The sequence below is a fragment of the Argopecten irradians genome, chromosome 6 (genome assembly GCF_041381155.1).
Source record: "Argopecten irradians isolate NY chromosome 6, Ai_NY, whole genome shotgun sequence".
NCBI lineage: Eukaryota > Metazoa > Mollusca > Bivalvia > Pectinida > Pectinidae > Argopecten > Argopecten irradians.
The window spans coordinates 26,765,424-26,790,371 of record NC_091139.1 but is presented as its reverse complement, the minus strand read 5'-3'; the positions used below and the strand labels follow the sequence as shown (position 1 = coordinate 26,790,371).

Genomic DNA, 24,948 nt, shown 5'->3' with positions numbered 1-24,948 from the left:
TGGATGGGTTGTGATAGGTGGGTTGATGGGATGGGTTGTGAGAGGTGAGTTGGTGGGATAGGTTGTGAGAGTTGAGTGATTGGATGAGTTGTGAGAGGTAGGTTGGTAGAATGGGTTGTGAGGTGGGTGGTTGGATGGGTTGTGAGAGGTGAGTTGGTGGGATGGGTTGTGAGAGGTCGGTGGTGTGATGGGCTGTGATATTGATAATGAGGTGGGTTGTGAGAGTTGAGTGATGGGATGAGTTGTGAGAGGTAGGTTGTTGGAATGGGTTGTGAAGTGGATGGTGGGATGGGTGATGAGAGGTGGGTGGTGGGATGGGTGATGAGAGGTGGATGGTGGGATGGGTGATGAGAGGTGGGTGGTGGGATGGGTGATGAGAGGTGGATTGTGGGATGGGTGATGAGCGGTGGATGGTGGGATGGGTGATGAGAGGTGGATGGTGGGATGGGTGATGAGAGGTGGATGATGGGATGGGTGATGAGAGGTGGATGGTTGGATGGGTGATGAGAGGTGGATGGTGGGATGGGTGATGAAAGGTGGGTGGTGGGATGGGTGATGAGAGGTGGGTGGTGGGATGGGTGATGAGAGGTGGTTGGTGGGATGGGTGATGAGAGGTGGATGGTGGGATGGGTGATGAGAGGTGGATGGTGGGATGGGTGATGAGAGGTGGATGGTGGGATGGGTGATGAGAGGTGGGTGGTGGGATGGGTGATGAGAGGTGGGTGGTGGGATGGGTTGTGAATTAAGTCCCAAAGACTTGTTTGATAACTAGTATGATTAGTGACAGAAATGAGGTGGTGAGAAAAACCTACCAAAAGGCAGGCTAGATGTTATGTTATGTCATTATTGACAAAACCTCATTGTATTAACTCCTTTTCTGTATTAATGCCATGAAAACAAGTATAAGAATGGTCTACCTCCAGGAAACTATGAATTACTGAGTGGATGTACCATGTCACCTGTACCTTGGACCAAGTTCATTTTAGTTCTCCGCAGTCGTCATAATTCCTGCCAATATTTTTTATGTGCTAATAGTTTTGAAATTCTATTTCTTTGCTGTGTGAAATATTGATGGAGAGTGTGTCAAGTTGGGCTGCCTGGCCTGGTGGGTTGAGTAGAATCCGAAGCCCTCACAACTGGACCGAAATTCCTATAGCAATTATCTCCCTCAGTCAACTGTTTATTACTTGTGAAAAGCCAAGTCCAGTTGATCAGACACCTTTGGTCTAAAGTGTTGCCACCATGTTGTAATCATGTTATTTATATATTTACTCGCCAAATGAATTCGCCAAGTAAAATTACAGGTTTGTAAAGTTCAGTCTATATACAGTAGCATTATCAGACTATTGAAATCATTTCCAAGGCTATCGGGGCCAGAATTTTCATTTGTATGGAAATTGGTGCGGTCTTTGGCGAGTCTTTGTCTACATTGATTTAAGAAGGCTAGCTGACAGACTCATAAGAATTTTATAATCATTTCAAGCTGACACGATTACACTAACAACAGGAGCGGATGTACAGAAGGGCCGGATTGGCCAGTCCTAGGGCTTTGTAGCCTGTCAAGGAATTTTATAACCTTTTGTTTTAATGCTACAAAAGCAATTTGAGTTGGCCCTAGGGTATCATAGATCATGCCTTGTTCTGTCCAACACTGGCCACCGTCCAGCAAACAATTACAAATTTGTGTCGGAGATGTTTGTTCATACTCTGTGTGGTTTGTATCACATAGGAGTTTTTTTTTTTTTTTTACAAAATAAAAAATAACAACCAAGAAACAAATAGAAAAAACAAAGAAAAATAAACAAAATAATAAAGTAAAAATAACATGACTTAATGTGTCCAACCTATTATCAGTCAAATAGTATATGACTAATGGGCCGTGTTAATAAAATATATTGGGGTCAAGTCAAGGTTTACAATATATATACCTAATGGATTTTGTGAAGGTGCACTGAGTTAAGTAATACGAAAAAAGCCATGGGTGTATTAATCACATTTTTATAGCGGCTATAATGATCTTACCGATGGTCAAAAATGCTGACCATCATTGTTGCCTGTCACATTCCTGCCAATGTGTCAGCAGGCTTTAACTATATACAGAGTTGTCCATCAAATAGATCTTTAACAATTGACAATGTTTCTAGTATAGCCTCCGGCATCAAAGCGGTAGAAAGCTTATAAATGATGCACATATGAGAGTGGCAGAAGCCTTGATTACACTGTTAACTGGACATTGGGAAGCCTCCCCCACATGCTTTCTATAGTTGTCTAATTCCTTGTTATGGCACTTAAGGTCACTAATTGGGGACAGGGGAGATCATCCAGGTTAAATCAAATTATCAGTCAGAGATAAACGTTACATTACCACTAATCAACAAGGAATGAGTGGCACAAGTAAACAATTACTTTGTTCAGACACTCACTTAGCTAACTTACACATAGGAATTAACACACACACTCACTTTCCAATACACTTGTATAGTTGTCTCCCTTACTGAATTACTGTTAGTTACACACAGACATTTTACCACACACACTCACTTTCCAATACACTTGTATAGTTGTCTCCCTTACTGAATTACTGTTAGTTACACACAGACATTTTACCACACACACTGAATTCACTTCCCAATACACATATATAGGTGTCACCCTTACTGAATTATCTCCCCTTACTCAAAGAAATTTACTACACACACTCATTTCACTACACACATATATAGTTGTCTCCCTTACTGAATTACTGTTAGTTACACACAGACATTTTACCACACACACTGAATTCACTTCCCAATACACATATATAGGTGTCACCCTTACTGAATTATCTCCCCTTACTCAAAGAAATTTACTACCCTTACTGAATTATCTCCCCTTACTCAAAGAAATTTACCACACACACTCATTTCACTACACACATATATAGTTGTCTCCCTTACTGAATTACTGTTAGTTACACACAGACATTTTACCACACACACTGAATTCACTTCCCAATACACATATATAGGTGTCACCCTTACTGAATTATCTCCCCTTACTCAAAGACATTTACCACACACACTCATTTTCACTACACACATATATAGTTGTCTCCCTTACTGGATAATCTCCACATAGAAATTTACCACACATACTTAATTCACTTCCCAATACACATGTATTGTTTGCTCCTTTACTGGATTATCTCCCCTTACTCAAAGAAATTTACCACACATACTTGATTCACTTTCCAATACAAATATATAAATTTTTCCCTTACTGGATTATCTCCCCTTAATCAAAGAAATTCACTACACACACTCAATTCTCATTTCAATACACATGTATAGTTATCTCTCTTAGCTAAGTATTTTACACAGGGATTTACCAGAGATCAAAAGGCTTTAAGAATAAGTCCAGAGAATACTGGGGCTATCACAACCAAGTTTGTCGAAATGAATGATGTCAGTTAAAAGTGAACAAATTTTGTCTTTCACATGCTATGGATTTCTTGACTGCAACAGAGTGACACAGGCCCTTTGTGCCTCTCCAGTTGGACTACTTGACTTGATGTCTGATCAGATCATATTTGATAAATGCCAAATTTTTTGATATAATGGGATATCAATTGTTGAGGCCAGGGAAGTTTTTTCATTGCAAGCTGGCTAGGGTAAGGGAGACAACTTCATAAACTGACCCTTTCACACCCTTAGCATGACCCCTTGAGTTAGCCTGCCATTCAGGAACTAATAAGGAAAGAGAGATGATAAGGCTAACACATTTAGGTTTTGTGAACTTATTTATAATATCATTGTTTTACTTTTGAATGAAAAAAAGAAAAAGACGAATTTCATTTGTGCATGATAATCAGTTTTATATGATATAATATATTTTAGACTATATAAGATGTAACAATCCCCCATACAAGTATAAAAGTAATTATGTCAGAAGCAAGGGTTGTCAAAAAATCAGTGATAGAATAAAAGTATTTCATAATAAGTAAGAACTGATGAGATAAGTATGTATGCATCACTGTTAGACCACTCTCCTAACTCAAAACATCAACATTTGTTGTATAACTAGAGGCTGGTATATGTCCCTTAGCGACACATAAAGAAAGGTATTAGGAGAATTTTTGTAAGCAAAAATCTGATTGAGAGTATAAAAGATTTTGGTCCGATGTGGTGTTTAGTGATTTGGTGGAGTCCCCAGTGTTTAGGCTGCGGGATTATTTATTTGTAAGAGACACTCCACAGCTGAGAACTTGACAATTCCCTGTATGAAGAAAAAATAAAATTGTCATTTATCCGTGGTAATTCCACGGTGGCCTGACTTTATGACGTCGTAGCTAGACACCGACGGGAACCTGTCCCCCTCCGAACCTCGCAATTTGATTTGTCACAATGTACGCAACACGGTCAGACGCCGTAAATTTACCCACTTAGAGGTTGACTTGCGACACTCCACATTTCCCATTTGTTCCATATTGATGTACTACCTTTTCTCTTCAGAGCTCTTGTCTTAAAAATTAAGATTTTCAGGATCCTTTTATGATCATTAAATCTGAAAATGGCACTGTAACATGTTCTTGTCCTTCACATCTTCGTTAGGCCTGGCAATTTTTAATTTGATTTCAAAGACAATTTCCTATGCAAATTGAATTTTCTTTGCAGTCATTTAAAAAATTCCGAAAATTTTATAGGTCTTATAATATTTATTTTTAGGCACTGCCGAAATTTGTTTCTGGCTATCCTGATAATTTGGTTTGAAAACCCAGAACTAATGGAATCATACTGGAAGCAAAGCTTAGAAAACCAGATGTTTCTCGCAAATTAAATTTTAATGTAAAAATCATTTGTAAAAAACTCACATAGATCTGGTAATTAGAACCTTGGATAGATTTATGGTAGGAATATTATATGTGAAACGCAAACAAATTGTAATGAGGAGTTTAAATCGTTTCATGAAAAAAGAAATTATCTAAATATTTGGAAAAGCTCGGAGTGAATTGAAAGCACAGCTTGAGATTGATGAAGACTTAGCCCAAGACCATATGTTATAAAACATTAAAGGGTCAAAAATATGTGTATATACAAGCGGGTTTATTTTGAAATTTACTGCGGAAGTTGGGAATTTCTGGGCAGTTTGTTTATGTGTGAATTTCTGATTTGGATTCGTAATGGTGTAAATATTAATATGAAATAGTCTATATGATACGATTCAGCTTTAGACGAAATGTTTTGTTAAAAATATGATTAAGTTAGAGTTGAAGTGGGGGGAGGGGGTGTTTCTGGCTTTGAGTAAACCAGGCTGACCTGGAAGGTGGCCACTGGGATTGATGGGAGGGGGACAGGGAGGGGGACAGGGAGGGGGTTGTTGGTATGAAGTGTACTCCATTTTAGAAGCTTCTGTTTTGATAATGGAGATTGAAGTAATAAACTTTGTCTATAGATAAACCGAACTGTGAGTGTGAGGTTGAAAGATCGGAGCTGCTTTGATGTGAAGTAAGTCCAATGATGCATGTTCTTGGAGTATTTTTTCATCTTGTCCAAGCAAAAGAATCTTGTAAAACACCACAGCTGTTCAAATAAAACGGCATTGATATATCCCACCAGAAAACTGAAAACAGAATCAATTTACAGATGAGAAATTTTAAATTACATTTTATTTCCTGTCAATAAATATCCTGTTTGTTGTTCTTTTTGAAAACAGACTTATCTCTTCCTCCCAAACTCCTCACCTTCTCTGTTTCCCCCCAACGGAGAAATGCGTAAATACTCTGGAGTCCAAAAGTCCAGAGATGTTAAATATTTTAACAAGTGATGTAGATTTGTTAAACACATTAACTTAACAGGAAAGGTTAAGATCAGAATCCAGTGATAAGTTGGAAGATTAGTGGAATTTGTTTAGAAATTAGACTGGGACGTTGACCTCATTACGTAGAAGTACCTTTTAGTACTACAAATTTATATCTCTAGAATTTGTTTATGTCATTAGAGTCATACAAGTGCATTTTTATTTTCACCTATCTAAAGAGAAACTTAAGGTTTTCATTGAAAGGTGAAATAATTTTAAGGCATGTTATCATCAAGATTTTTCCTGTCTGTTGTTCGAAAAATATTACTTTCTTTCATCTCTCTAATATATGATTGTCTTAAGTGATTCTACTTAACGATATTTCAGATTACATTTAAACTTGTCTATAATGACTACCCAGGGAGACAAAGAAAAATGGTCTATATAGCCAAGTGGTCTTTATACACAGGACAAATTGTATTGGGACCTCAATAAACCACATGGTCCTATTAAGCAGGTAGTTTTAATACAGAGATGGTCACTTAGGCATGTTTTAGTCTATCACTCATGTAATATGACTATTGTGACATAATGATAAAGGCAATGACAGATTTCAAGTTGATGAAAGAAAATCATTTATCCTTGTCTGGGTTTCAACCTGCCAAAATAAATCAGTTTTTTTTTTTAACTTAGTCCATATAAAAATTTATATTTTTTTATTTAAAAAAAAAAAAAAAGACTCACCAAGATTAAAATTTCAGAGACTTATTTCTTGAGTCTTAAATGAAATCATCACTTATTTAAAATTATAAATATACATTTCAATATGTATGTATATGTAATACTTTAACTCTATATATATAGCAATGATCTACAATTATCTTTTAATTTAATCAATTCCTTACCAAAAAATGCTGATGTCACTATGACACTCATATAAAAAGGTCAAGGTCATGTTTCATTAAACATTGTAAACATTAAGATTGAATGTCAAGTTTACAATTATAATTAATATAAAGTTTAGTCGATTACCATGATCCATGTTTCTTAAAAACCTTGGTGCTTCATTTGACAGTAATTAGCGATGAAGGTCAGCTGAGGGTCAGCCTAAATGTATATTAAGATTTAACGAGGTGATATATTGCTATTATGACAAATACTAATTAACCTAGATTATGAAGATCTTAATTCTAATATGAATCTGTCTGTTTCTCAATTTTAATTCCACTGGGGGGTATAACGCCCTTTTAACATTCCTGGTTCTAACATGACGTGTCCAAATTTCTTTATTATATCGATGAGATATCCGAACTTTATCATTGATATTAGATGGGAAATATGAGGATTGAGTATAGCTTTGTGTTTTAATTGTTGTGCATTTCCTTTTGGCTGTGTGACCCCCGCAAACTCATCATTCAACTTTTATTGTCCACAGAGCTTGCAATGTTTGATGAAGATATGGCTCGTAAAATCCATGCAATTTATGGTCGGGGTTTAAATACCAACTGATGTTAAAAAAACTTGTCATAAAACGAAAATAAAGCAGCATTAAGAATGTTCATTTTCTGAAAATTATGACCTTATTTAAACCCATTTCGTGGAAAAAAACAAAGAAAACCCCAAACAACATCAATTTATATGGTAAAATGTGTTCGAAGTCAATCTGTGATCCAGGAATGGTCGGCACTATCATCTTACCTCCAGAAGTACGCTACAGGGTTTTATCTCTTGAAAATATTTGTACAAGAAATAAAATATTCCATTAAATTGTGACGTTAGCTCCCTCGATGTAGGGAGTAGTGTGTTCAGATATTAGTTTGTTCTGAATAAAAGTGCATCTAGCAGGTCGGAGCTTGTCAGGTTTTTGCACCTGGCTCAGGTTAGTCGGTACCTTTAACAGATACAGATAGATAGTTACCTATTTAAATTAACGAAGATAAAGGTAGGACTTTCCAGGTAAGAAATTTAAAATTGATAAGTTTAGGCTTTGAAGCTGCTGATATTGATGGTAGTCTTAGAGTGACAATGGAGAGAATATTTTTTCATAGGCGCCGTCCGTTCCCTTGTTTGTATTCTGCGGGATTAATTCATACCAGCTAAGCACAAATTACAGGAAATTACCTTTTTCAAGTTGGCCATAAACTGATGGATTGATCCACAGTTTGACATTAAAACATACTTAAATACATTCATATTTCTACCGTTTCCTGAACATTCGAGCCTGCCATTTAATGCCAGCTTTTTTCAAAATTCGAATACAGAAGTATATTCTGAAAAGGTTTGGAATTTCACTTGATTTGAATATCAATGTTTCGATAACATTTCAACAGATGCAAACTGACACAATACTGTGTAGGTTTTCACTCGATGTAGATTTTCTATGGTGGACATAAATTTAATTTCCAGTGTTGGAGTAATTGTAGTGCTATAAAACTCTCTTTACATGATGCGATTGTGTATAGTTCTACAGAATTTCAAATGAACTGCAGTAGGTTTAATCCTAATTGGAATCCTTTTAAGTGTCCTCAGAGAAATAGCTATATTAGTATGACAATTTTATCTCTGAAAGATATGAAATGAACAAAGAACCGTGTGATTTTAATATCTATAGTAACCATACTTGGCCATTGTATCATGAAAGTGTCTTTTGCATACAAGTATATATCCAATGATATATTTCTACTCCCCCACCGCATGGGACAGTCACTGAAAACCCCCACTGTAGGGTACAGTACCGTTAAACAGCAAAGCCTTCCATAGCGACCACCTCTCTATAATGACTAGCTGCCTAATAGGACCTCTTTCTAGGCTGCCAAAGTGTCTTCTGAATACAAGTATAATACATACAGAATAACTTTAATTGTCTAAATCAGATGTCTTCATGACCTTCTTATCTGGCTGGTGTAGACAGGTGTCTGGATTAGACCGGTTTTCATTACTATAATTAGGAAGAAAACTACCTTACAATTATAATCCTGAATAGACTGTGATCCTGATTAGACAAGAACTGGTTTTGACAGGTTACACTGTATATCACCAATGATGTATTCTACTTTCCAACTCTAGTGGACAGTCCCTGACCATCCCCACAGTATAGTACAGTAACAATGCTTAATCAAAAGAAGAATGGCTTCACTTTTCCACAGATATATCTCAATTACTGCAGTCTTATCTTAATTCATATCTAATGGGTTCATTATATATTCTGCTATGCCTATTGGTATCCATAAAGGTTAATCAACAAGCAATGATTATTGTGAATTGGTCAATGTTGAATTTTTTTTTTACCTTTGATTGACCTTGAAATTTCTTATCCTTTCTATTTTCTTAAAAGAAATATTTTTTTGACCTTTATTACTTTTAAAACATGTTTTATTGTTCTTTGTGCTTCAATGTCATATTCATTTGACTTTATTTCAACCTTTGAGCTAGGTTAACATTACTGACTGAATTTTCTTAAATTTCAGGATTTGTCCTTGGAAGATCTGAAACAGCGATGCCAAAACCAGCTGGACATCATGTCAAAAAAACGTATCAAACGTATCTTAGCAGGTCAGTAATTGTAGAGTAGATATGAAGAAAGATCAACCAATTATCAGATCAGTACTTCAACGTAATGTTGCTCTTTTATGCATGGAACATATTAAGCATACAAGGAGAAAGAAACATTGACAAAAACATTTAAAAGAAAATTTACTAGAATATTCTCCATTCTCTAATATGAAATTGGAAAATGAAAGAGGTAATCTGCCATTTACATATCAATTTTTTATAGAGAACAATTCTTCATTGAAATTCCTGATAGAGTCATTGCAGTTAGTGGCTACTGATATATCAAATTGGTATCTGTGTGCACTAGGTGTATTAACATTTCCATCGGAATTGTCTTTGCCTATGTATGACAACCATTTGGCTAATGAAAATACCTAGGAACCAGGTGAATTCATGGTTTTGCTGGATAATTTTGATTTTGGGAATTGTAAAACCTGGCAGTGAAGAACTGCCAATGAAAGTTGAAATGATGAATTTCCTTAATACTTCTGTTTGGGACTTGGCAAGAGTTTGTTACTGAAAAGGAGCTTCTTCTCTGGAACTCAGGATTGACTTATTGATAAAAATAATATACTGCAATATAGATAGATGATTTTATTTTGTAAAGCTTATAGTAATCTTTATATAGTGTTTTATTTTAGTGTTTTTTTCCTTCTGTCAAGATCAATGATCTGTATAAAAGAATTAATGACATTTCTGACCTCTACATTGCCTCACACAAATGGTAGCTATCTCTTATCTTAATTGCTATTCATATTTTATTCCCGTTTCAGTTTGAAATGTGTCATATCCATAAGTCTGTAGATATTGTCCAATCGGCATATATCTGGATTGGCTTAGCACAGCCGTCGTCTTAATTTCAATTTTACTTCAAATTGGCAAGTCTGAGTCTGTTTTGTCTTTAGCGTGTCTGAGCCCATGACCACAAGGCTTGAAACTATGGTATAATTGATATTGTGGAACGGTTGTATATTCAATTGAGAAACTGCATTATCAGCTCGACTTGTCATTAGATGCGAGATTTTCCAGTGTTTTCTGTGACTAGACCCTGCCATCTGCAACCAAAATTTGATAAATAGCTGGACACTAGAATCTGTAATAGCAGATTTTGTGTGCAAAGCCAGACTCCGCTGGTGAACAAATAAAATGGCGACCACAAAACAGGAAGAAAATCCACTTACATTCCCGCCTACCATCCGTCTTAATAACATTCCGGGTAGGGACGGCACGGTTGACGCGTATCAGTTGGCCGGAATTGTTTTTGTCTTCAGACATAAAAATCGAAAGGAAAATTTATATATATTGTAATAGTTCATTAGTTATTCAATAGAATTTGTCGTGTCCAAGTCTATCTTTAACCAAATTTAAGTCATTTATCTTATAAAGCATTCAGGAAGGATTCCGAATCATGCATTGGGTCAAGGTTGAGCAGACCTTGCCAGGGAGAAGCCATTATTTACCAAATATTCTTTGTGATGGCAATGTCATATCTGCCGACCTTTGAACAGAACAGTTCTATCTTTTCACAAATGATTTGTTGTTTGTTTGAAATCTGGAAAATAATTTTTATAGCAAGACCTATTCATGAGGTCACGGATGATTTCTTTTTTCAGATATAGAGATATAGGTATTGCTTTCAGAGTTAGTTTTTCTGTCAGTATAAATATTTTAGTGTGTTAATTATAACTTATCAATTTCATCTTTTCAAATCATCTGTTTGAAACTACTTGCAATTATTGTTTTTGTCTATGAATGAACTGCAATGCACTTTCAATATTACACATAAGGTTATGCGTAAACATCATGCGGGATGTGACAAATCTATTAAAAAAGTTATGATGATTTTCATATTTAATGTAGTCTAGTATACAGGGTTATCACAGTAATGGTATTGAGATCTGGTATGATACATATTTTTGATCAAACATTGTAGATATAATTAATCAGATACTATTTGTTATGTATGAAATCTTTGTAGTGCTCGCATCTCTATTCAAGTCTGTCCAGTTTCCTAACCTAACACCCTTTATCTATTTTACATCAGTTGAAAAACAAGTTATATAACTTGTACAAATCAATGATCTGCATTGCAAGCATTCGAGAGGTCTGGGATTTGCCAGAAACGAGTACCCAAAGACAAAACCCACCTGACCTTCTTATTTAAATACTTCATGGTGTCATGGTGTATTGCTTTTGTGACAGATTTATAAATGCCCATAAAGGTTTCTGATTACATATGTTCAAAGGATTATTATGTTATATCTATATAGATATGGTATTGTTGGATTTAATTAGATTTGAGTTGTAGAAGTGATGAACTAAAAACCCTAATTAGAAAAAAAAAATGAAAAGCATTTTAAATTGGTCACCAACTGGAGGCCTCTAATCTTAAGCTGTACAGTGCTTCTGTACAAACACAATGTTAATGATAATTTTTTGGAAAATAATGACTGCCATTACATTGAATTTGACTTGCTGTAATTTTAATTTTGTCCAGGTTTCATAAAATTTTGGAGAGCTGTAGCTTTCTAATGGAGACCGGGGCATATATGGCTCCTATAGACATTTCTACTTCTACTATCAACTCAAAGATTATGTCACAATACCAATGAGATATTCAGTATGCTAGTTAAGTTAAAATTACAGCATATGCTTCTTTTAGACACCATTATCAGATATCTCATTTAAATTTGTTCGTGCACAAAGAATGAAATTTCAGAATAACATTTTGAATACATTTGATCTGATTTTAATTTGAAATATTTGAACGCTTTTGATGACAGGATTTAATTGTGAATTTTATAGCAAGTTAAAAATGGTGAATGTGTGTCCTGTGTTACTTAATTATAAATGCGATAAGAATGTGCTCCAAGGTTACTGGCGTATTTGATATAATAGTCAAGTCATTACATAATACTAATGGATATATCTGTTAAGGAAAGGGAGGTAACACATTCCAATAGTGACAGAATTTTCTCTCAGTTTGAAGTTTGTCTGGTGTTACGTAATACAGATGCCTTCGTCCCGAATACGATCCGTGTATAAGAAACGTTTGTGGCAGGTTTACCTCGGCAACTAAATGACAAAGTTAGCATTTTATCGTACAAGTTTTAACGTGTCGATTCGAGCACTGGGACAATTAAACACGTGTCTCTTATCAACTGCTTCAAAGGTCGTTTCTATTTCTTGTAAACATGGAATATCGTCTAGCCGTATAACAGAGTGAAAAAACATGGCAGCCATCAGCCATATTGGTTAAGTCTGAACAAGATATGTCATAAAAAACTGGATTTCTCATTTGCGTTTTAAAAGTTCTGCGGTATGGGACAACATTCCAATGTATCTCTCCATAGATTTACCAGGTGTACAACTCTGAAACCTGCAGTTAAACACGGTCCCAGTACAGACGTATTGGAGAAATCTAGTTTTTTTCTTCAGTGCAGATCAGTCATTAGTGATGAACAGGTGGTGATCAGTACTGTTCATTCAAGAAAAAAACATATAGTGTGAAAAAATCCATAATGACTACAAGGTTGATTCTAATGATGGAATTATAGATACGGTCCCTCGCACCCTGCAGCGACCCCGGAGTGCATTAAGTTTTAATCAGTAAACTACCATAGACACGGAGTGCATTAAGTTTTAATCAGTAAACTACCATAGACACTTATACAGTACATTGATACCAAACACTTCAAAACACATCACTTCTGCTCACAAGGTTTTCTTCACTTTTGTTTTTCTGATGATTAAATTGATATTGCTTTATGAAGAAAGCACTTTGTGATCAAAGGATTATAGCTGTGAAAGGTCAAGGTCAAGGTTTCGTTACCTCAAATAAATTGGTCTTTTTGAAATTACATTCTCATAAGGGTTCAATCACCTTGGCGCTGTAACACAACATTGTATATTAGTTGAGAGAATCACAACATTACAATAGATGTGTATTTCTGGTTATAAGTGTGGCTGAAACCTAGGGTACTCTTTCTATCAGCCAGAACGTTAAAATGTTTTGTTAATGAATAGTCATGAGAGTAATTTTTTTCAAATATTATGAAAGTAATTTCTACTACATTTTCTGATTCGCTCTTCAAAAATCATTACAGAAATTCTATCCAGTAGAGAAAAAGTACTTTAATGAAAAAGTCATTTTTAGAACTCTTTTTCTCATTGGTCACAAATGTCATGAAAAAATCTTTTTCTCATTGCTCAAATGTCATATAGAAAAGTATCTTTAATAAAAAAGATCTTCCAAATCACACTGGTTTTCATTCACCACAGGCAAAAATATAATATACTAACCAACAATAAAACCTGCCTTAGCGGCCACCTCTGTATAAAGACCACCTTATTGATACGACCATCACCGTATTCTGTTTGAGTGGTTCATTGGGAACTTGGCTCGAAGAACAATGGAGTAAATCACTGATGCAATATACATACAATAAAACCTGCCTTAGCGGCCACCTCTGTATAAACCTGCCTTAGCGGCCACCTCTGTATAAAGACCACCTGGTTAAGACCTGTTTCTAATGGTCCTAATTGGTCAATTTCAACATGACTTAATCTGTGTCTCCTTAGCTATTTTGACCTCTTTTTTTTCTTTGTCCCTTGGGAGGTCTCATAGAAGGTTTGATTGTCATTGAATGTAAATGAAGACCTCCAGAGAAGTTCTGATGGTATGTTGTCTTTTGTAACACCAGGTGATGATCCAGCCAATATTTCCTCGTCAGGTACAGATGATGAGAGCTCGGAGGATGAAGAAGTTAAGAAAGGTAAGTAACTCTCCTCATCTTTAAACCTGTAGTATCATAGGAGAATAGTGACTGTAGTGGCTGAGTGGGAAGGTGTCCTGAAATTTTACTATATTCTATTTTGGATTGTGGACTATTGCTGGAATTTGAGAAAATCCAGAGTTCTAAGATAAAAACCAGTTACCTGCACCAAATGCTCTATTCAGAATGCACTTAAAATTGGAACTATTGATTTTGTGCTATATAAATCAAACATCAAATGTTTTCACTATATCATCAGGCTCTGATTTCTCAAAGCAAACTCAAGTCAAAAACTGACTTTAATCTAAAGTTTTCATTTAAGTTACATATGGAGAAAAACTTAAGTTTTGACTTAAGTTTGCAATTTTGTTTCAAGAAATCAGAGCCAACTTTTTGAACTTTTATCACTCTGAACAAAGCCAAAAGGGCATTGCACATACACTACTACGCTATTATTATTGAATGACACGGCATGAAATGGTTGAATGTCGATCAGCTTTGATACCTATTGTGTTGTCATAAAATAGCCTATTCAGGGATTCTGTCCTCAAAGTCAATAGAGTCTATGATAGCACTTGTTTATAAAGAAAATTTTGATAAATCACCACGGATGATTTGGGTTTGACATAATGTCCAGTGTAGGACAAATGGCCGGAGGCTGTTGTCCAGTTTTACAACTGACCACTGGTGGACAGTTCCCATGGTCAGTTTTAAACCTGTTGTTTTAGCCAGTACATTAACCTTAAATTCACAGGTAAAACAGGACAGGTAATATGTTAAATGTCCACAGAGTTTGAGTGAGTCACTCAACATTAAAGAAGATTCTCTCCATTGGCGTTGTCAAGCCTGTCAAGATCATGGCCAGTTCAGGCCGACTCATGTCATCAAATTCTCAGTCTTTTATTACATTGAAAATTTTCTCTTTTCTTTTCATGTCAAGACATTAAGTACAATATATGATAACATAAAAAAAAATCGCTTTTGAAATTTGGACATAACAACACCACACAAAGGGCTGTGTGTGATCTCTTTATTTCAGATGTTTGGATTTAATTACATCAAATCTCCATGTCATGTATAGGCCGTAATTTAATTCAAACAAAACTTAATTTGATTTTTCAATTGTAATTTCAAAAACATGCAGAATTTATCATTAGAACAAATAAAATTGAAGCTTGTAAAAATCAATTGTGTAAATGCGGTGCAATTATAATGAGATTAAATTCACGGAGAACGTTATTGCTTTTGACAAGATGTTTTGTAATTTGAGTGATGATACCGGGAGATTGTAACAATGGGGGATTAAACTCTTTGATCAGGGTAGTAGCCAGCGTTTTAGATTGGAGCGTTATACAAATGGAATGGTTTACTCCCGAGGATCAGGTTTATAACCCCTTATTTCCCTTTTGTTAGCCCTAATTACTCATCAGTCCCCATTCTGCACAAAGTTAAATTTGCCTTATTCCGACCACCTTTGTATAAGGACCACCTGGTTCCAAATGACCAATTTTAACACAATTTAACCTGTGTCCAATATGCTTAAATAGACCACTTTTTTGGGGGTACCATAATCTCTTTTTTCCTTGATGGGTCTTTATAGATAGGGTTGACCATATTCTGTTCTATTTTCCCATGGATGGTCTCTATAGACAGGCTTGCCCACATCATTTTGTTCTTGATTTCCATTGGTGGTCTTTATAGACAGGATTGACCATATTCTGTTCTATTTTCCTATGGATGGCCTCTATAGACAGGTTGACCATATTATGTTGATCTGTTTTCTTTGAAGTAGATGCTGTCAACTGGAGACTGAGACAGACAGTATATGAAGAACAATTAAAAAAGAATTTGCGTCATCAATAAACAGTGATATCAGATTCTGTCTGCAGTTGAATGATTATACCCAATAGTTGTACATAGTATAAGAATTACATTAAACATCTTGGTCTAGCAGAAGATATCAGACTTCTGGAAAACTATAGCAATAAGTACTAATTGTGGATATTTTCACAAGTATGCTTGTGTTTTGCAACATTATTATTTTTGTTATGAATACACACATTTATGTGTGGGGGAAATTTTTGCTGTAAAAAGCCTTCATGTTAATAGTGTTACATTTCCCCCTGATGATTTGTCGCTGGCTTAAATTTACATATATACAGTATACTGGGTATAGCTGGTGGGTTATTATTCACTGGAGACCCTGGTTCGATTCATGTTAGAACAGTTTTCTAAAAATGACATGATTCCTCCTTTAATCCACAACTGTTCCCTATTTATTTCATCATCTTGTGAAGACATAATGTATAGTTATGTCAAGTATCATCATTGGGAGCTAAATATTCAGACCTTAATTGACTGTCATTATAGTTAAAAGGTCAGATCTTAAATTAGCACATTTTGTCTCTAGGGAAGAATTGGTTCAATTTATTTCAAATTTTGGGCAAGAATACTTATAATATTACCTAATAGACCTTCAGTTTATATTCCTAGCACTGTTTTAGAGGTTGTAGTGGCAGAGTGGTTAAGACATATAACCACAAGCTATTCACCTCTGAGTTGTGAGTTTGAATCCCATGTTATGTGGTGCAGTTACCAAGTATAGACCACTAATCAATGTTTTTTATTAGGGTACGCTGGCTTTCCTCTACCAACAAGCTTGAAACATATTTGAATGACCCTGGTTGTTAATAGGATGTTATACTGAAAAAGCCAAAACCTAAGTTTAAAATGAGGTTTTTGATCTGATCACTGGATAGTCATGTTTTTATGATTAGCTGTATTAGAAGAGGACGAGTAAATAAAGGACATTGGCGATTTGACTGTGGATATATATATATATATACCAAGAAAAAAGTACGTGTCCATGTAGAGTTGAATATATAAAAAATAAAAGTCAACGAATTTCCTCTTGTACATTCACCATTTCATGATGGCTCTTCAGGAGTAGAAATGTTTATTTTTCAAAGAACAAATTAATGACGTCACAAATAGCGTGACGTCACAAGGTACACACATTTACATAACAATAATATGAAGTTGCGCCATTTTCTATTATGGCCTATTGAGAGTTGGTTTTAATATTTTTATAAGCTGATTTTCTTTGTTTTCCAACAAAACAGTGTCTGAAGAATATAATTGATATAAAGATATAACATTAAATTGATAACCTGCACAATCATGTATATGCTTACTGATGTTCAAATTACGTAGAGAATCGGTTCTTGTTTGTTGCCTATGAATAGTCACACGTGTTCCAAGTTCATTACTAGTTTGACCGATGTAAAAATCACCACAACGAGAACAAATTATAGCATGACATCACGCTATATGACGTCATTAATTTGTTCTTTGAAAAATAAATATTTATATTCCTGAAGAGCCATCATGAAATGGTGAATGTACAAGAGGAAGGTCATTGAGTTTTATTTTATATATATTTAACTCTACATGGACATGTACTTTTTTCTTAGTATATATACATATATATTATTGTGTCTCTGCCATTGAATTTAGAAATTTGTCACAGCAGACATATCGATATGTATGTATATATCAGTAGGAACATTGTAATGATTAATTAGGCCTCCCGCTTGGAGGGTGAGTACAGAAATGTATGACCTATAGATGTCGTCTGGTCATAACGACGTAAGAGTATCGTCCTTTTATAGAATAAAGTACAGGACCCCATCTTTGGTTATTTCCCCCTTGGTTAATGTTTAAATTGCCTATAATTTCATAATTTCAGGTCCTTGACAGTCATCACTAGTTGTCTCCCCTTAGTCATTACTGTATATTTGTTAAATTTTGCCATCTATATTTTGGTACTTATTCGCAGGGGTTTACTATTGCATATTTTATTTGGAGCATTTGAAAGTGTCATTCTTACGACAGAATAATTGCGAATTTTGATAGATCAGCTTTACTGAAATGAAAACCCCCCACAAATATTTGCAACTGTACAGTATTTAAACAAACTATTGGTTCAGCTCCCTAGCCCCTGGCTCAAATGTTGTCTCCCCTTTCAGTCCCTATGTTAAAGGACTAGCTTCCTGGCTCAGTTGTTGTCAAGTCATGGTTTTGAAGGACTAGTTTTGAGATCTTAAAATCTCGGTTGTCTCCCCTGAATCTTCGCCAATTGTCTTAGTGCAAATGTCCTTGATTGATTGTCTCCCCAAATTTTGATAAAAAATATGCTCGAGAGCACCGATTAAATTAATAATTTCCCCCGAGTTCATGAGCCATCATCACACATTAGTTCTTTTATATATCACTAAACACAACAGCCCTTCAAAGTCTACATATATATTTCTTTATTATCTTATAGATATAGCTATTGCTTTCATAATTAAAATGATTTCATTTCTGTTACACCATATCATGCACTTTTAAGTTTTAATTGTATTTGTTACGAAATTGATTTAACCCAGAATAAGTATGACAAATGCTGCAGTTGTCTACTCCATGGCCTGGTAAATATTTGAGTAGATTACCTCCCTTGATAGAACAGGTGCTCCGTTAATTAACACAGATTTCCATGATGACAAACGACATGTAGGAGAGTATATGATTAGTGTCCATATAACTGTCATCGGTATCTCTGGGCTGACAGCCTTAAGTAGCAAACAAATCTCACTCTCATTTAACTTCTCTTCCTATTTTAAAGTTAAAAGGCCTTTTGATTTTACCGAGTTCAACAAAATCTTTTAAGTGATATTGTTTTTATTTGAAATTTTCCCATGATCAAAGGCCACTATTCAGATATAATACATTCATCTCTGTCATTTTGTTTACTAACTCATGACGTCTTTTTCTCTGAACATATATATATATGTATTTTCGCTTCACAAGAAATTTTTGTATATATTATGTATTTCTGAGTTTCATATTTTATGGAAAATTCAAAAGATTAAAAAAGTATTTATAATTGCTAATTTTGGCTGGCATTTACACATTTTGTTTAACAGTTAAGTTCTAAAACTGCCATATCTAATGGACTTTTCTAATTGCTTGTCTCTAAAATTAATGAGTTTATTGATATAACTACTGCCAATGGAGGTCCTGAAATTTTGTTATGCAGTATTGATAACAAACAAAATAATAACTTGTCATGTGTAATTAAAGAAAGATTAATGCTATATTAGTCATCATTATGTAACTTTCATTATTGAATCAATATGGATTGGCCTAACTGATAAGATGACCTTGATCTATGAAGGTGACCAATGTTTTATGATAGTCTTTGTATGACCTTTTAAATCTGTAAATGACCATTGCTATTCATTTAATAAAGCTGACCAATACTGCCTGTGACCTACATAACTTCAGGTATGACCTACTTTCTCCAAGCCAGTACTTGCAGATGACCTACTTTATATGTCAATGACCTATATGATTGAGTGTATTGATCACCTATTTAACCTGCAAGTGACCCAAATTGTAGAGTGTGGATGACCTATTTATAATCTGCAAGTGACCTATATTAATGAGTCTTTGGATGACCTATTTATAATCTATAGGTGACCTATATTACTGAGTCTGTGGATGACCTTTTATAATCTGAAGGTGACCTATTTTACTGAGTCTGTGGATGACCTATTTTACTGAGTCTGTGAATGACCTATTTATAATCTGTAGATGACCTATATTACCGAGTCTATGGATGACCTATTTATAATCTGTAGGTGACCTACATTACTCTCTTTGGTTGACCTATTTTTAATCTGTAGGTGACCTATTTTACCAAGTCTGTGGATGACCTATTTATAATCTGTAAGTGACCAATATTACTGAGTGTGGATGACCTATTTATAATCTGCAGGTGACCTACATTACTCTATTTGGATGACGTATTTACCGTATTCGACCCAATAAGCACCCAGCGCGTTTAAAAAATTGAAAAAACGAAAAGATGCTAATGAGACAGAATTATTGCAAATCTATACAGTTTTGTGTAGTTTTGGTCTTTATTTATGCCTGGGCAATTGAAATTGAACCCTTGAAAAAGGGGAGGGGCGCTTATAGGGACATGGGCATTTATTGGGTCAAATACGGTATAATCTATAGTGACCTATATTACTGCAGATGACCCTTTTGTTTTGTAAGTGCAGACTGTTTAGTTTATCGGTTACATTGTGAGTTTAAAAAATATGTTTGATATAGTTTTAAGCACAGTTGACCTTTTTATCCCCCGCCCAACGAAGTTGGCGGGGGATATACAAATGGGTTCCGTCCGTCCGTACGAATGGTTTCCGGAGCATAACTCTAAAACCATATTTCCACGAAACTTCATACACACATTGGTCTTATGGTCTAGTAGTGCCTTTTGCTATTTTTAGGTTTTCATTTTTTGCATTTTTTCCGTAACCATGGAAACATTGCTGAAAATGTCATATTTTTGTACCAGGTTCGCTTCCGGAGCATAACTCTAAAACCAGAAGAGATATTTCCACGAAACTTCATAGACACATTGGTCTTATGGTCTAGTAGTGCCTTTTGCTATTTTAAGGTTTTCACTTTTTGTACTTTTTTCTGTAACCATGGAAACATTGCTGAAAATGGCAGATTTTTGTGTAAGAATCGTTTCTGGAGCACAACTCTAAAACCAGCAGAGATATTTCCACGAAACTTCATAGACACATTCTTTTTATGGTCTAGTAGTACCTTTTGCTATTTTTAGGTTTTCATTTTTTGCACTTTTTCCGTTACCATGGAAACATTGCTGAAAATATCATGGTAAATGGTAAATGTTACTTTGCAAAACTCCACCCATCTTTGTGTATATAGTCTAATATAAATGTCAAGGCTGTATACCTGATTCAACAATTGCAGCCCCGCTCTACTTGAATTATACTCCATCCTTCTTTAGCTCAACTTCCTTTTTCCTTTTTTTTCATACACATAAGTCTCCACAATCAAACTTACTTCAGCTTTGATATCTCCATTGGCGGGGGATCTGAATGACTATGTCCTTGTTTTTCTTTCTTTCAAGTCATTTTAATATGCATACCTTACAGTCCATAAGTACGACTCGCTAGTTCTTTTGAATTTTAAAAGTTAACCAATCTGTGCACAAATGATATTTAGATATCAATTTGTATGTAGATAGCAATTTAAAACGACAAGAACAGTATGTCTGATATATAAAAGGAGGGTAAATGAAAAAAAACAATTACAAATGCATCTCAAGTTATTGTGAATCTTTTCTGAATTTTGTACACTTTGCTGATTAAGGCATTTGAACTCCCAATAGAAATTTAATTTATCTGTTTGATATGCATAAAAGTTGTGTTAGAAATTGAGATTGTAGGTTTTGACAGGTATCGGTGTGTATAGGTGACAGGGGTGCACTGTGGCCTATTTCTGTACACACAAATACTGATGACTGATTGTACTGTTTTCGTGTTGGGCTATAAAATAATAACGGGCCGATCATTGCGATTGTTTTCTCATGTTTCCTCTCTGACTGGTCATTTGAATTTTTTGTCATAACTGTCATCCCGGTTATTTATCAGTAACTGACCAATGACGCCTGCGCTGACCGACATTATAGTCATGTATGTGTATAAGTAAGGAAATGAATTATGCTCATTAAAAACTTGACGGTTAGTTGCAGTGTTGTTTGACGTTTTTATGCGTGTTTATCAGGCTATTCCAGGATCGTGTTGGTTTTAGTGTGTGACAGTAAGGACTACTTTATACTCGTAGAGTTTGATCAAGGACATATAAGTTTGACCTTCACTTGCCCTTCCTTTTAATGTTGACGAATCATTGTCTTTACGATCCTAAAATATCGCAAAATTATGTCGTGTCATTGGCTATGATGATTTACGATGTGACATGCAGGAAATGGTTTAAAAAAGACATTTATTTGTAGAATTATTAGCATCATATCTATTGATACTTTTGAGTACAGCCTGGATTGGACCTCGTCCAAATGTTCATCTTTTATTTCTCTTTTTTTTTCGGTTAGTAGTAATCATCTTCAGCTTTCTTTAGTACTTTAATAATACAAGGGAACTATGTAACTTCCTTTTTGTACATTAAACGCAATCAATGTAGATAGTGGTTTAAATTTCTATAAATTTCAACCAACATTAAATCTGGAATTTTATTACATGTACATGTATCAGGTTTTATGAGGCCATGGTTACTTCTATTTCATGGTACAAACTGTAAATATTAAACTTAGGAAAATCTCATTTTATCGCTTGTTTTTGTGGAGAGAAAAAACGGCAGAGAAGTCTTACAGATCCACATGAAAAATTTTACGATTGATGTTTACATCTCGTTGGAGATGAATTTACGACTTATTTGAAGTACAGGTACTTACGGGAGATATTTACGATCAGATTCAAAATAGAAATATCATCTTTGAAAAAATGAGCTTCTGAGATTTAAGAATATTGGTATGATATGTTTGTAAAGTTATCTTACAGTTTTGATGGCCAGATAGATTTGGTTATAATTTAAATGAAGTTTTTGATTTAGTACGCTGGCCTCGATGGAGAACTGAAAGATTGTGGGGTACTGTAATTGTTCATGCAAACATTCATAAGCATTCCCCAAGGTTTCCACTTCAAATGAGAAATGGCCAGATTCAAGTAGCACACAATAATGAAACGTTTGTTTTATTGCTGAAATTTCCAGCATGCTGATAGATTTCATATTCCTGTGTTTACGGATGAAAGATGTTGGAAAAAGCTCGAGTTAAAGTATAGGAACTGTAAAATGGTAATTTTATCTATTGGAGGGTTTTTACGATCAAGTTTTAATGAAACGAAGCAGGCCCTGGATGGTATTTCACAAGACCTTTTAATGTTAGCATGAATGTTTCTATAACTTTATGATGATGAAATTCAGATGCAACATTAATCTCTAAAAAAACAAAAAATGTAGAAATTACGAAGCGCTTAATACCACTCACGTTGAACAAAGATTTGACATATTCTATCACCATATGTTAAAAGGCAAATCAACTTGTTGTATCGACAAACTAGATTTTTGATGCAAGACATTAAATTGAATAGTTTTTTAAAATCCGTTGTAACCGTGATTGGTCGTGTGATGAATGTCTATAACGACAACAGGCACACGCTTCTGCTGCAAGGCGTAGATCTTTATTCAGACCGTATTATATTTCGTTGGGTCGTAAATTCAAAATTGCATGGCCATAAAACTATGTAATAGCAATGTTTTAGCATTGCAGCTATTATTTCAATTTGGCCTGCTTTTCATTCTACACAGAAATATTGGAATTTAAACTCAGATATTGCCATTTAATGGTAAGGGACTATTAAAGATTGGAGTGCAGGAAAAAATTGTCATATTTTATTTTGATGGTTATTGTGATGACGCCAGCTTATAGCGGCAAGATCTCCAGATAGTGCTTGATTGGTCATTAAAGCTAGTCTGTTTTACCTGCCGATTGTTTATAATATTATACCTAACAGGTTAATAATTCATCATATCCTCCTCCATAATTAACACTAATAATCAGTATAGCCTGAATGTAAACAAAATAGGAACGAAAAATTAAAATCAAGATTTTCTATCAGAAATTTCATTTATCGGAGGGATAATAAATGTTAAGATGATAAAAAACAAATGTTGACACTTAACAGCTGAATAATGATTTAAAATCTGGTGGATTATGATATTAATTGAATTGTTCGATGTGTTACGCTGGGACTGTATTTGTACTTTTGAGAGAATCAAGGTGAAGATTTGTTCCCTATTAGGTATACTGTAACAGATCATGTGATCAGAGCAGACGACAATTGAACAGGATTCCTTTAGTCACACAGTCGGGGTCCAAACCTTATCTCAGCCAAACTCTAATTACAATTATATACCTACCACGTCAGAAATTTAGAAAAATGTACAATTATTTTCTGTTTTAGACAAGTTCCTTGAACAAGTGACTGTTTTGGTTGGAAAAAAAATCATTTTCATTTTAAAACTTAATTATGAAGGTGACAGTTAAACATGTGTGTGGACACCTTCGACTGTCGTGTAATGTACAGTCATTTTGATAATGCAATTTTAATTATGTTTGTCTCCTGATCCGCACATCAGCGATGAGTGTATCCATCTTGGATGTCAAAATTTAAACCAGAAACCCCGCTTAGTAAAGTACATCAAACGGAATGCCAGTGTACTTCAGAAAAATTTAAACCGTTCTAACAGTTATGAGATCTGTGTTAAGGGGACTAAAGGGTGATTTGGAGATGATTCCACTCCCAGAAACAACATCTGCTAATTACATACATATCTCTCCGGTATAGGTAATACACTCGGCAAACGAGCTGTCCGTCTGTTCATTAACTTTCAAAATGTTAGTTCTAACACAAAAATAATGAAGCTTGCATTTGTAAATATTTTTGGATAGAAACTGAAATTGAAGATCAGCTTTCGAATGTTATACAGATTTCGTGCAGACTTTTGACCTCCATAGTTTAGCAGTTGCCATAACAACAGATATCATTTGATCTAAACATATGTGAATGATTTTTATTCAAAGAATTTTTGTAATTCATGACGGTAGATTTGAATCTTATTCTATAGATAGAGAATAACTATGATAGATTAAGTACCACAAATAGGATAAGAATGAAGAAAATATCTTTTTATTTTGATTTGAGAATGTTTTTAAATTATTGTTCAGAATTAGTGTAGTATTAGTGTATTGTGCACTGCTGGCAGGCTTCAGACCAGATAATTATAGCTTTTAAACAGTACTGGAATGTCTACAAACATCTATTCACACAGCTTCCAACTAACTGGAAAAAAACAGTTACCATGGTGATGTATGTGCATATTTTATGAACAATATGAAATTGTA

The 24,948-nt window shown here is 34.7% G+C and overlaps 1 protein-coding gene across 4 annotated transcripts in view; it reads left to right on the top strand.

Annotated features, from left to right (window-relative positions):
* LOC138325488 (caspase activity and apoptosis inhibitor 1-like) overlaps window positions 1-24,948 on the top strand; it is a 230,883-nt gene that overhangs the window by 160,477 nt on the left and 45,458 nt on the right. For all 4 annotated transcript variants that reach the window (XM_069271177.1, XM_069271179.1, XM_069271178.1 and 1 more), the window contains 2 exons: window positions 9,246-9,330; window positions 14,034-14,105. In XM_069271177.1, the coding sequence (XP_069127278.1) occupies window positions 9,246-9,330; window positions 14,034-14,105 (157 nt within the window). The remainder of the gene's footprint in view (window positions 1-9,245; window positions 9,331-14,033; window positions 14,106-24,948) is intronic.